Here is a 15,000-nt window from a genome sequence, read left to right as displayed (position 1 = left end):
CAGACCAAGGCTAACCTGTCTGTCAACCTGATTTGTGCTTACAGAGCAGTGGACCTCAACCCTGGAGCCACAGGTCTCTGGTCCCAATCTGTCTCTGGTTCTCTAAAAGGTGTCCTCACCTCAACGTCATAAACCCAGAATCCTCCCCACGTGTTATTCCAGTAACACAAGAGCAACTCTGACCACGTTGACAGACATACCACCCACCCAACCACCCACCCAACCACCCACACACACACACACACACACACACACACACACACACACACACACACACACACAAGCATCGGGAATTCACACAGCTACGCTACCAGAATCATGGAACCATCCCTGTCCCTGAATCACTGGGGAACATTCCAGTGAGATCATTTTAAATTTAGAACACAAGTCACCCCCCCCCCGCCCTCCAACTCCACACACTCACACACTCATGCACACAGTGCAGTGGCTCACTATGATCTATAGATATACTCAGTCAGGGTGTGAACAGTACAGTAGAAAGTAAAGACTCCTGCTTAGTTAGTCATGATGTACGAACAAGTATTTCTGGTCTGGTATCAGATAATCCAGATAATCATGAAAAGGCAATGTCACATATCAGGTACTGACTCTCTCTCTCTCTCTTTCTCTCTCTCTCTCTCACACACACACACACACACACACACACACACACACATTATCAAATGTACTTTTGGTTAGTGAAATACTGAGGAAAACTGCAAGAAATTGAGAGACTAAGAGGGAAAGAGCAGGGTGACCCCCTAGTGGCCTGAGACGGCACCAGGCTGGGTAGCACAATGTGTGTAGGTGTGTGTGTGTGTGTGTGTGTGTGTGTGTGTGTGTGTGTGTTCGTGTGAGCGCGTCTGTGTGTGTGCGCGAGTGTGTGTGTGCGAGTGTGTGTGTGTGCGTGCGCGAGTGTGTGTGTGTGTGTGTGTGTGTGCGTGCGTGTGTGTGTGTAGGTACATACATGCATGCGTGTGTGCGTGCGTGCGTGCATGCGTGTGTGTGTGTGTGTGCATGTGTGTGTGTGCGTGTGTGTGTGTGTGTGTGTGTGTGTGTGTGTGTGCAGACTGATATCAGAGTATCTCTGTATCTCAGGGTCATCTGAGATAGAGTGAGCTGTAAAACAACACGTTTGTAGAGAACACACATGTCTAAGCTTGAGAAGCATTTTAACTAAACATATGATTTATGGTAGGCCTTCATGTATTTTAACTCTTAATAGTCTATAGGCCTACAAAATGAACATATCACATATTGCTACCTCTACATAGACTATCCTCGAAACACAACATTATGAATGAAAAAACAAATATGACCCAGCAGCATTGTGTCTGACTCTTACCCGGACATAGAGTGTGACCACAGGGCCATCCCCAGGCACTGGGACCTGAGAAGGGCCCTTCTGTTCAGGTGATGAGGATGAGGAGGAACTTGAGGAGGAGGAGGACGATGATGACGATGATGACGATGATGAAGAGGATTTGCGAGAGCCGGCTTCATCTCTGTTCATCTGCTCCTGCAGAAGCTCCCTCTCCTCCTCCTCCTCCTTCTCCTTCTCCTCCCTCTCCCTCGCCTCTCTCTCCTCTTCCTCCTGCTTCTTCCTCTCCTCCTCCTCCTTCGCCTCTCTCTCTTCCCTCTCTTCTCTCTCCTCTTCCTCCTGCTTCTTCCTCTCCTCCTCCTCCCTCGCCTCTCTCTCTTCCCTCTCTTCTCGCTCCTCTTCCTCCGCCTTCTCCTCCCTCGCTTCCTTGTCCTCGGAAGAGCTGGAAGAGCTGGAAGAGCTGGAAGACTGTGAGGAACGCCTCTCCCTCTCTCTCTGTTGACGGGGCGGTGGAACCGGGGGTGCGTCTGTCAGGCCAGCTCGGGTGTTCTCATATTCCACTGTGGAACCGTGGTCGTCTCTGTCGGCCACATGGGAGTCTACATCGCAGTAGACCGACTCGTTCGCATCGCTGGGAGTCTCATACACACCAGTGCTCTGATTCTCATAGGTAGGCATGGCTGTCGGGCTGTCTCTCTCAGTCGGATCCTCATAGATGTGTTTCTCCATGCTGTGTTTGTCTGGGTAAAGCCAGGTGCAGATCCGTCTCGCATCAAGCAGCGTGTGCGTGTGTGTGTTTGTGTGTGTGTGTGTGTGTGTGTGTGTGTGAGAGACGGTCTGGAGAGCGAGGAGGGAGGGCGTTGTGTTGTAAATGGCCGAGGGTTCCTGCGCGCGCATGAGCTGCCCACAGTATCCACCTACGGTTGCCATAATTACCGAGGAACTTTGGACTGGGGGAGAACTTTAGCTTACTGCACATGAGGAGAGGAGAGTGTGTACTTACAGAACACACTGTTCACTAGTCTACAGGTGAAAGGAGAGGAACAGTTCATATTTGGGGGAAAAGGCCCAGACAGTTGCTTGTCGTCGCTATTCCCAAGAGGGGACTCACACTGAGAGAGATGGGATTAAAAGGTAGCATGTTGTGTGATCTCATGAGAGATCAATTGACTTGTGTGGAGGAGCACTTAAGACTACCTCAGGTGACTGAGGCACGATTTGGGAAGTAAGATTTGTTGGCCAGGTACGACTGAAACTGAATTTGAGAGAAGGTGGGTCAGATGTTTCTTTTGGCTTCAGAGAGATCAGCTCAGTTATGAGCTTTGGAACAGTAGGCTACACACCTCATGGAATAACCAAAATGATCAGATTTGGGGATATATATATATTTGGTTTTGGTTCAAATAACCATAATGAGCCCACAATATGGGCCAACCATTATTATTATTTAATTATTTATTATTATTATTATTATGAGGCGACAATATGCCACAATAAGCCTCTCTGTCGGCAGCGTACATTAATTCACATTTCTCCAAACGTTTCCGTAACATCGGAGTCCCGCCCATCAGCCAATCAGGAGGCGTCTAATGTGAGTTTGCGACGCCCGCCTCGGTTTTCTTCATTCCGATTGGTTTGTCCAGCTGTCTGTTAGCTAGGTAACAAATATGACGCTGTTTTCTATTTTGAGGAAGTTTCAAGACGCTGTCAGGACGAACTGAAGAAACACAGACAGACAGGAGCCATTGATTCATTTTGGAAGTCCAGGTCCTTTAGACGGAAGCAAACTGAAGTCAGCATCTAAACATATCGGCAATCAGATGTTAATTCAATAAAATCCGTGGAAGGTGCGTTTGTTTACCACCCATCTTGCGCAATCAAGGCCTATAACACTAAGCCGACTGGCCAGGTAGGACTGTGTTAGTGGGCTACTGCTACGTGCACCTTGATCAGGTGACTGTCCCCTCGTCTCTGGCTCTCTGAAGGCAATTTGGACTTGCTAGGCATATTAATTGCTATTACTACTATTGATAGCTTTGTAACTTCCTGGTTGCCTACCTCGTCTGACTGTTTTAAGTCGTGTGTGCTAACGTTGTCCTGGACTGGGGACGTTTTACATAATGGAGGTTTAACTGGCCTTTCGTTTGTTTCCCCCTAGGACCATATGTACTGAAAAATGTATGACACTCACAGCAATATAAGTGGCTTTAGGTAAAAGCGTCAGCTAAATGGCATACATTATATTATTATTATTATTATTATTATTATTATTATTTTATTATTATTATATGATCATTTAGTTAGGGTTAGTCCTGCTCTTGTAGTCCTGCTAGGTCACAGCTGTAATGTAATTCAGCGTATAAGTGAAATTTCACAGTTCTCCTGAAACTCAGTGGCCTCTTTCTTCTCCCTAAGTTGTTTAACTGCCTCAGATTGATAAGTAAACAAGAAAATTGCATTTAGAGGAGCTAGAGGGAGGAAGTCTGAAAAGGCGAGTTAGTCTAGTGATTTAGAGTGACAGGAAATCCAATAAAACCACATATATCTCTCTCTCTTTCTCTCTTTCAGGATGTTACTCAGGGTTATGCTGTGTTTCCTGTCTGCCTGGTCCTCATTGGCTGCTGATCGCCACGCAGGAAGTGAGGCAGGCAGCGTGGGCCCTACTCCGGTGCTGCTGGTGTCATTTGATGGATTCAGAGCTGACTACCTCCAGCGGTTCTCTCTCCCCAACCTGCAGAACCTCTACTCTCAGGGAGTCCTGGTGGAACAACTTACCAATGTCTTCATCACCAAGACCTTCCCCAACCACTACAGCCTGGTAACCTCTCACCTCTCACCCCCTGACCCCTAAACAACCTCAACCGCTACAGCATTGTCATGGTCGCCTAGCTAACCTTTCACCCCTACCCCCTGACCCTAACCACTATAGGTGACAGGGCTGTATGCAGAGTCTCACGGTATGCTGGCCAGCAGCATGTATGACCCCGCTACCCACAAGCACTTCAGCCTTGCCAACGACTCTGACCCCTTATGGTGGAACCAAGCCGAGCCCCTCTGGGTCAAAGCGTTGGATTCTGGGTACTCGACAGCGGCAATGATGTGGCCGGGGTCAGATGTGGTCATCAGGAACCGCACGCCCACACACTTCCTCCCCTACAACCCCGCTGTGACCTTTAGAGAACGCCTTGGCAACGTCACAAAATGGCTGACTGGGGAAGGGGAGGTCAGGAGCCTTTTATTTTTACAACAGTGTCTATTGTTCTGTTCTATATCTGTTGTCATGGTTTTCATTGTTACTGTACGTGGAGATTAATATATATATATATATATATATATATATATATATATCTGTCCCCCTGTGTATCTATTTTTCCATCCAGAAGAAAGGTGTGTCCTTTGCTGCGCTCTACTGGGAGGAGCCTGACAGGACGGGTCATATGTATGGCCCTGACAATATCACTGCAATGGGCCACGCCCTTAAGGAGGTACACACCTGTCTGTCTGTTCCACACCTGTCTGTCTGTTCCACACCTGTGTCTGTTTCACACCTGTCTGTCTGTTCCACACCTGTCTGTCTGTAGTATCTGTTGCTGGACACAGGGTGAGAGGTGTTAGTTTTTTAGGCTACAAACAAATCCCCTGGCTGCTTTACATGTATTGAAATGTCCCTCTCTGTGTGTTGAATGCAGTGAGGGCCCTTCTTTCCCACTAGCTAAGGAGTGTACACAGGTATACCTGTAAACCAGTAAGAGAAAAGTCTATGTACACATTCAAGAAAAACAATCATTCTTTCTTTCTTTTTTTTTTAAAGATGCGTATGATTATCTTTTTGTGTCTAATGAGATATTGACTTGATGTGCCGTGTTCAGGTGGATGAGCATGTGGGTCTGCTGGTGTCGGAGCTGAACCGGACCGGCTTGTTGGGTCGGGTGAACGTGATCGTGACGAGTGACCACGGAATGGTCCAGTGTTCCTCTGACCGCATCATAAGGCTGGACTCCTGCCTCCATTCTGACAACTACACACTGATAGACCTCACACCCGTCGCTGCAATAATACCACGTGGCGGTGAGACACACACACACACACACACACACACACACACACACACACACACACACACCAGTGGCGTTTCCTGTCTCTGACATTTGAGGAGGCAGATATTAAGAATGAAACCTCACTAGGGGGGGTTTCAAGGGATCATGCTGTCTTGTCTGTTGCACTTTGCCCCTTGACTCAAAACTAGATTCAGCCTGTGTGTACACACACACACACACACACACACACACACACACACACACACACCAGTGGCGTTTTCTGCCTCTGGGATTTGAGGAGGCAGATACTGAGAATGAAACCTCATTAATGGGGGTTTCAAGGGATCATGCTGTCTTGCCTGTTGCACTTTGCCCCTTGACTCAAAACTAGATTCAGCCTGTGCGCATAAATAACAGTACTCGGGGGGAGGTGGGGGTACTGTTTCACTAGCAGCCCATTCAGAGCCGACCCAATCAGCTCTGTCATGTTTGTTCTATTCATTACTCCTCAACAAACCGTGCCTTCTCAGCTGTCACCAGAGTACATAGACTGAGCTTCACATCCTCTCCAAACATTCTAGAAGGAAATAAATCCCCCCCCCCCCCCTGTCTCCTCCACACATCAAACTGTCATTGGCAGCTGGGCATGACTACTTTAAAGTTAGGAGGCTCTCAGGGAGGGCAGAAACAAAACTGTCTCTGACCATACCGTTGTAAAGCTTGTCTTGAAATATCAGTGCTCTGTGTGTCTCTTCATATTTCTTGACAAATTAAGCAGTTTTGTTCTTGCTTTTTTTTTATTTATTTTTATTATTTTTTTTAAATGCAAAGTTTTGCCTCCTCCCACCACACGCCCCCTGACGCACCATCTCACCAGGAGCCGTTACGTTATTTGAACCTTTGCTAGATTCTAACCTATTGCCATTTTAACCCTTGCTGATTCTGAATCTGAATCTGAGACATTTTGACTACAATTACAGTAGACATGATTAAAGTTGTATCCTGTTAAAATGGGTAATTCTGTCATGATACGTACATCATGTTGCTGAAGTGAACTGTGTTTTACATAGTGTTTACCTAGCAACAGTACTTTGATTGGCTACAAAATGAATATGTATGCGTGTTTTGGGATTAAAGTCACTCTAGAATGTTGACAATTTGGGTGACTTTACTCACCCTCGGCACTAAATGAATTAAAGGAGCTGTGTGTTTGTTGACGTCCCAGACCCTGAGGCTGTCTTCTCCCTGCTGAGAAAATGTCACGCCCACATGACTGCCTACCTGAAGAAGGCCATCCCTGATAGGCTGCACTATAGGAACAACCAGCGTATCCAGCCAATCATATTAGTTGCAGATGAGGGCTGGACCATCGTACAGCGGGGCGGACTCCCGCGATGTAAGTCTGTCTACACACACACACACACACACACACACACGCACAAATGTATCTACAGCGCGTACACACACTCTCTCACTCCTAACCCACTCTCTGTCTCAGTGGGGGATCATGGCTACGACAACTCCCTTCCCAGCATGCACCCCTTCCTGGCGGCGACGGGGCCAGGGTTTCGTCATGGTTACCGTATCCCCAGCATGCAAAGCGTGGATGTGTACCCGCTGATGTGCCGCCTCCTCTCCATCCCCCCGGGGCCCAACAACGGCTCTCTGGCCCAGGCTCGCTGCCTGCTGGCTGGGGAGAGTTGTCTGGACCTGCCCTTAGTGGTTGGACTGGTGGTGGGAGTTCTGATTTTGCTCACCGCACTCACTGGTGAGTAGTCGGGGTGGTGTGTTACGCTGTCCACGTGTCGTACAATACTCCTCACAGGCAGTAGGGGGGCTCTACGGTATGTGTGTGTTTTTAAATGACCTAATCAATCAATCAATCAATCAATCAATCCATTCCAGGTTTGTTCATGTTTCTCAAACCGCGGCGCCCGTCCTCATCTCGGCCCTTCCAAAGGCTACAGCTGGAGGAGGACGATGACGACCCTCTGCTGGAATAGGCCAATCAGAGAGAGTCATCAGATCATAGGCCAATCAGAGAGAGTCATCAGATCATAGGCCAATCAGAGAGAGTCGGCAACAATCGACCATCCCTGGCACTCTTCAATATGCAATCAGAGCTCCCTGTCACCCCTTGAACCGATGGCCTGGCCTGGCGGAGGTCTGGGCTGTGTCTGGCTTTTAGAGGTGGTGGGGGGTGGCTTAGAAATGGTAATACTGTTATTTATGAAAAAATGCTTTTATTTATGTTGTTCCAAGCACTCCCTAGCTTCTAGAACTGTAGAGGGTTACTGACTGCTACCTGATGGGTATTTTACTACCTGAAGGTTCTTTTACCTGTGTTTTATACTGTATGAACCGCTGCTTTAGCAGAGATGCTACTGAGAGCTGCCTACCAGCTTACTGCACAATGCTCTTAGATCTTTGTAGTACAACACACCATAGAAACTAAAGGTCATTATAAGAAACTGTAGATACAGAGTATGTTACCAACCTGGGTCTGGGATTACTTGAATGTGTTTTGTAAGGAAAATCCATTTCCATCCAATATACCCTATACCTCCTGCTGTATTCATATTTAAGTAATGCACTTGTTACCAGCAAATCGTAAATATAAGAATTTGTGTTTTTGTTTGTTTTGTTGGGACAGATTGGTTCAGTTAAAAGGGACATGAATATGAAGAGCTTCATGAAGTAATATCTCTCTCTCTCTCTCTCTCTAATGATAAGTCGTGCCTACCGATCCAGAGGAAATGGATTTAGAAACAGGACAGAACCTTTCTCCCTTTTGCTGAGTTTGAGGTTGGGCTTTAGGTTTAGGTTCTGCTGATAAGGTACAGTTCTGTGTTTACTGAGCCCATGTGGTTACGTTACTGAGTTTTGTCTGTAATGATCAAATCTAATCGATACATCTGATTGATTGCACCATAGTTCTGTTCTACTGGACTTTCGTCTTTTACCAGTGTGTTTGCCGTACGTTTCTCTTCGGGTTTCTGTATTTTTGTCTTGATTTTTTTGGTTGTGCTTTTGCAGGGAGTTGAATTATTTCAGTCCAAAGTGTGTCAACTGTCTGTCTGTAACTTTTGTAAATGAACTCTTACTCTTGAAAATGAAACATGCTGTATTGTGTCAATGGAGGATTTAGGGAGTCCTTTATCTGGAAGCGTCCACCCTGGGATCTGAAGGCTGGGGGTTCGATCCCTGGCCGAGTCATACCAAAACCTTTTTAAAAAAATGCTTCTCTGCTTGACACTCCGCATTAAGGAGATGGGCTAAGGTCCTGCGATAGATTCCTTACTTGTCTTAAAAAAATGCATTTTTTTTTAAAGAAACATTGGAAATGTGTGAGTTTGTCTGTTTTACACGTTTAGACGCTGCCCTGCTGGTGTGTGTGTGTGTGTGTGTGTTTCATACACACTGTTAGATTGAGCCCTTTGCACTTTGTTATTTATGTGTGTGTGTTACAGAAGATGATGGTAGCATTGAGGAAGGAACATGTTACTGTCACTATGCAAAGCACCCAACTGTTCTCCAGGTTGGTTCTGAACGCTCCTCTGCTTTAACCTGTTTCTCATCAAAGACGGTCAGTTTCATATTTTTGTGTGAATAAAGTACAACAAATAAATGAAGTGTTTCCAATGTCTGGTTGTCTTTGCTTCTCCTCCCCCTCATCTCTCATGGCCACTTTCTGCTCCTCTGTCTTGTTCAGAAGTGTGGATTCTGCTACTAGCTAATCCTTAGACCAGCTGTGATGGTGCATTAAAGGGCAGAGAATGTTGTTCTGTGTTGTTCTTCTGATGTATATGTGTAAGTGAGTATATATCTGTGTGTGTGTAAGAGAGAGATCTCCCTTGGTACCATTGTGAAGTTACAGTCAACCAAGAAACCAAGACAGGGGTGGTTAGTAGCGTAGCACACTAATGCACATACCACATCATCGCAAGGTTCCTGGCTCCATTCTGGCTCTTGACACGTTTTGCATGTCATCCCTCCTCTCTCTCAACCATCCTTCCTGTCAATCTCTACTGTCTCTATCCCAATAAAGCAGAAATGTATATTATATTATATTAAAAAAACAAGCTGGCACACACTTTGGAAATTGAATCGTTTATAGATTTTTCTTCATTTTAGTCACAACATTATAATGTATTAAAATGGAAATATATAAAATTGAAATACTGTATGTTTGTATCTTGTTTTAACAGATTAAACTGTACACATTTCATATATATCTGTTTATCTAATTAAAATCTCTGTCATATTATCTCTGTAGCAATCTGTAGCATCTCTGCATCATCACAGATTCATAGTCTTTTCTGGAGGTAATTTAACAAAAAGATCACATCTTGGCATCTGGGATGATTTCATAATCTTGTCACCCTCCCCAGAAGCATGTTCTCAGACACACACAAAATACATACAAATTCACAATTGTAAATGTGGCATAATATCTGCATGTGATTGTTCGGGATGATTGTTTGAGGATATTGTGCGTCAGATACATTCAGAGTTGTCTACTGAGAAGACAGGCTGAGATCTGCAACAGGGAAGGGAGGACGGATCAGACCAGACAGCAGAGAGGAATGAAGGAGGTTTAAACAGTGATGTTATTATCATTTCAAAAAGCAAGGTCATTGGGAGTTAGCCAGACAACTCTCTCACTCATACAGTTCATGTATGATGGTATGCTATGTATGGTGTACTCAACATAGGACACGTATGTATGGTATACTCAACATAGGACACGTATGTATGGTGTACTCAACATAGGACACGTATGTGTGGTATACTCAACATAGGACACGTATGTATGGTGTACTCAACATAGGACACGTATGTGTGGCCCTCTGTGGCTCAGTCGGTAGAGCATGGTGCTTAAAATGGTTAGGTTGTGGGTTTGATTCCCGCTGGGACCATATATACTGAAATATATGCACTCACTGCAATGTAAGTTGCTTTGGATAAAAGCGTCAGCTAAATGGCGTATATTATATTGTATGTTGACTTTTTATTTCACCGGCTAATGAATGTGTGATATGTGTGTGTTACTGTAGGCCTGCCATTGTGTTCCTGATGGACTGTGGTTCTCTCTTGCAATGAGTCTCCAGTCTGTAACATCATTGCCACTAGAACTAATTCCTACCATTGTTGATTGGAAATACAAGTATTCTATTATTATGGAATGGTATTGAATTGACTGAATTGACTGAATTGACTGAATTGACTGAATTGATTGAACTATGGAATGGTATTGAATTGACTGAACTATGGAATGGTATTGAATTGACTGGACGCTTGCAAAAATGTTGAAGCAGATAATGACATTATATCTGAATGTTTATCAAAGTGATCTGGCTAACCTATTGACCCCGTTTTGTGAAATCCCTCCAGGAGTCTGATATACAGTATAATACGGGTGTTTATAGTCTGCACACCACAATGACACATAATCCTACAAAACACCGTCTCCATCACTATTCTTATTCAGTTTTGACATTCTAAAAAATAAAGAAAAACACATAATAGCAGTACAATAGATAGATCTAAGCAAACCAATACTCTGTCTAAGTCTTCCCGAATCCTATTAACAACCCAAACCCCGACCACTAGACTAAGTCGAAAGCACAAAATAAGTTTTACATCAAATCTCTAAAGCTACGTTTCCAAGAGGACAGCAAACACAAGAAGCAGTAGTAGAAAAGTAAAGTCCCATCAAATAAAAATACAGCACTTTTCATTTCTTATATATTATAACTTTTGAATACATCCATGCTAGGTTGGTTGACGCTGCCCTGTGCTTAAAGTAACTGGCCTCTGATCAGTTTGACAGACTGAACTCTTGCTCACAGAGTGGGGCGACTGGCCTTGAGTTCTACAAAACTAGATATAAATGTTAACCTGCAACAACACAGCCACATCTCTTAATGAAGCATTAGAACTTTGGCTAAAAAAACCTATGAACCATTTGTCTATATGGCCGCACGAATGCACGCACGCACGCACACACGCACACGCACGCACAGACACACACTCACACACACACACACACACCCTGCCAGGCCTCAGATGCCTTACAGTATATGCTTTACAAACCCTGATAGAGGAACATTTCTGAACACAAACCAGTCTTTATAGTGAAGTATAGAAGACCTTGGGGAACCTGCAGTACTCTGTTGGCAGATCCCTGGGTTGCGTTCAGGTGAGCATACTGAACGTTGCAGATGGAAATGCCACAAATACAACTGACATGATTTCTTCCTCTCAGCCTACGTGTCACAGAGGCATGTCTGTTATACACAATATATTTTTCTATCTGATCGTTACACTGAACAGCTGAGATATCCCCCAGGCACCGGACCGTCTGATTGGCACCACACTATCCAGTGACATTACACAGCAGTGTGCAGACACAAAAATATGACAAAAAAAGACAATATAAAATCATACAATCATGATATCATATAATCGTATAAAAAAAGCTTTCGAGTTGTGAAAGAATTCTAACAATGGGATATATAAAATAAATTCATATTAGAAAATGTAACAAAACTACAATAAAACCGTAAACAAAAAAAGTATTGTTATTGTTAGCATAAGCAATATGAGAATTCACCGGAATTCAACTAAGAGAGCTGAACTCATTTGCATTGTTGGCATAGCATGTTCACTAGGCTGTGTGTGTGTGTGTGTGTGTGTGTGTGTGTGGGAGTGTACACGTACGTGTGTGTGTGAGTGTGTATGTGTGTGTGTGTGTGTGTGAGTGTATGTGTATGTGTATGTGTGTGTGCTTTATCAGCTCCTTCATTCCTCTCATCTTTAACCCGGGTCAGAGACAGAGGAAGGAGTTAGCCCGGTGTAAAGTGGTCAGAGACAGAGGAAGGAGTTAGCCCGGTGTAAAGTGTTCAGAGACAGAGGAAGGAGTTAGCCCGGTGTAAAGTGTTCAGAGACAGAGGAAGGAGTTAGCCAGGTGTAAAGTGTTCAGAGACAGAGGAAGGAGTTAGCCAGGTGTAAAGTGTTCAGAGACAGAGGAAGGAGTTAGCCAGGTGTAAAGTGTTCAGAGACAGAGGAAGGAGTTAGCCCGGTGTAAAGTGGTCAGAGACAGAGGAAGGTGTTAGCCAGGTGTAAAGTGTTCAGAGACAGAGGAAGGTGTTAGCCCGGTGTAAAGTGTTCAGAGACAGAGGAAGGTGTTAGCCCGGTGTAAAGTGTTCAGAGACAGAGGAAGGTGTTAGCCCGGTGTAAAGTGGTCAGAGACAGAGGAAGGAGTTAGCCCGGTGTAAAGTGTTCAGAGACAGAGGAAGGAGTTAGCCCGGTGTAAAGTGTTCAGAGACAGAGGAAGGTGTTAGCCAGGTGTAAAGTGTTCAGAGACAGAGGAAGGAGTTAGCCCGGTGTAAAGTGTTCAGAGACAGAGGAAGGAGTTAGCCAGGTGTAAAGTGTTCAGAGACAGAGGAAGGAGTTAGCCAGGTGTAAAGTGTTCAGAGACAGAGGAAGGAGTTAGCCAGGTGTAAAGTGTTCAGAGACAGAGGAAGGTGTTAGCCAGGTGTAAAGTGGTCAGAGACAGAAGAAGGAGTTAGCCCGGTGTAAAGTGTTCAGAGACAGAGGAAGGAGTTAGCCAGGTGTAAAGTGTTGGCAAAGCAGAGTCGACTGTAGCAGAGACCAATCAGGACTATTCTGGGTTTGCATAGTTGTGGAGTGGTAGCCGTACAGGTTCAGTATATATGATTACATACAGTACTTATGGTTGTGGTATTGCATGGCAGAGGGGTCTACCTTGTGGTGAGGGGTCAGGGGTCAGGGGTCAGGGGTGAGGGGAGGTTCACTTTCTGACAGAAGGACAGTTGTACTGTTATTGGACAAGAGAAATCATTCACTGTCTCTACATCTCTACATTTCTTTTGTTTTGTTCGCCAACATGCTGATGTCTGGGTGTGTTTACGTTCTGTTTTCACTGTGATCCTTGAACGTTGTTTCACAGTTTCTTTCACGTCCTGATTCAGACCCTGTGTTTCCATAGTAACAACACAGTTCCTGTCACAGCTGTGTAACATGCTTATGTACAGACCTCTACATACATACATACATACATACAATACAATACATGGTCATAGAACATACATACTGTACATACATACTGTACATACATACATACATACATACATACTGTACATACATACATACATACATACATACTGTACGTACATACTGTACATACATACATACATACATACATACATACTGTACATACATACATACATACTGTACATACATACGTACATACTGTACATTCATACATACATACATACTGTACATACTGTACATACATACATACATACATACTGTACATACATACATACTGTACATACATACATACATACATACATACTGTACATACATACTGTACATACATACATACATACTGTACATACATACTGTACACACTTACATACATACATACTGTACACACATACATACATACATACATACATACTGTACATACATACTGTACATACATACTTACATACTGTACATACATACATACATACTGTACATACATACATACATACATACTGTACATACATACTGTACATACATACATACATACTGTACATACATACTGTACACACTTACATACATACATACTGTACACACATACATACATACATACATACATACATACTGTACATACATACTGTACATACATACTTACATACTGTACATACATACATACATACTGTACATACATACTGTACATACATACATACATACATACAATACATGGTCATAGAACATACATACATACATACATACATACTGTACATACATACTGTACATACATACATACATACTGTACATACATACATACATACATACATACATACATACATACATACATACATACAATACATGGTCATAGAACATACATACATACATACATACATACATACATACATACAATACATGGTCATAGAACATACATACATACATACATACATACATACATACCCACATTGTCGGATGCATCAACTGTATACGCCTCATAACCACAATAACAACAACAAAACTAATAAACAACTGTTCCAAACCTTCCTCTTTAGCACCATATGAATATTGTTCCCCAAACAGAGGGGCGACACCGGAGGGAAACAAGGACGTGGAGGCTTTAGTTCCACCACCAAACCAGCACATCTGATAACACTAACCAGCCACTTAGGGGAGGTGCTGTTGGTCTTGCTGTGTGAACTGTGTTAGTGTTGGGCTAGAGCTAAAGCCTACAGGACATACTGCACCCTGCAGGTCTCCGGGCTCAGGGCTGGCGCCAGCCTCTGGGTCCAGGACAGCAGCCAGCCAGGACAGAGAACAGGAAGCAGCCGGCCAGGATGAGCCCACCAGACCGGCTTAGATTTGGTTTAGCAGTGTTTTAAGTCCGGTTCAGGTTCCGGTTTAGGACCGGATTCAAACTAGCGTAAATGGGTCAGGTAATCAGAGGGTTTGATGATCCGTCTCTGTGTCTGCAGGGGTGGGACTTCCTGTTCCTGCCTGAGGAAACTCTACATCAGAACACACTTAAACCAATCACACGCAAGGGGAGGGATTAGCAGCAGCCAGGCATGAAGCTGAGTGTGGCCACGCCTCCCAGATTCA

The 15,000-nt window shown here is 44.2% G+C and overlaps 1 protein-coding gene across 3 annotated transcripts; it reads left to right on the top strand.

Moving 5' to 3' along the window:
• Window positions 1-3,031: 3,031 nt before the first annotated feature.
• enpp4 (ectonucleotide pyrophosphatase/phosphodiesterase 4) lies at window positions 3,032-9,004 on the top strand. 3 transcript variants are annotated; one of them, XM_083685253.1, is made up of 8 exons: window positions 3,032-3,168; window positions 3,890-4,139; window positions 4,251-4,544; window positions 4,702-4,806; window positions 5,191-5,389; window positions 6,584-6,754; window positions 6,857-7,126; window positions 7,264-9,004. In XM_083685253.1, the coding sequence occupies exons 2-8, from the start codon at window positions 3,891-3,893 to the stop codon at window positions 7,359-7,361; spliced, it is 1,386 nt and encodes a 461-aa protein (XP_083541379.1). In that variant the 5' UTR covers window positions 3,032-3,168; window position 3,890; the 3' UTR covers window positions 7,362-9,004. The 3 variants fall into 3 exon arrangements, with proteins under 3 accessions (XP_083541379.1, XP_083541380.1, XP_083541381.1); XM_083685254.1 differs by having other exon boundaries at window positions 3,075-3,230; XM_083685255.1 differs by lacking the exon at window positions 3,032-3,168 and adding an exon at window positions 3,233-3,274.
• The last annotated feature ends 5,996 nt before the right edge of the window (window positions 9,005-15,000 follow it).

The sequence above is a fragment of the Argentina silus genome (assembly GCF_951799395.1).
Source record: "Argentina silus genome assembly, chromosome: 14".
In the NCBI taxonomy this organism is placed as follows: domain Eukaryota; kingdom Metazoa; phylum Chordata; class Actinopteri; order Argentiniformes; family Argentinidae; genus Argentina; species Argentina silus.
Note: the sequence above shows the minus strand (reverse complement) of the source record. Positions and strands in the feature narration are given on the sequence as shown.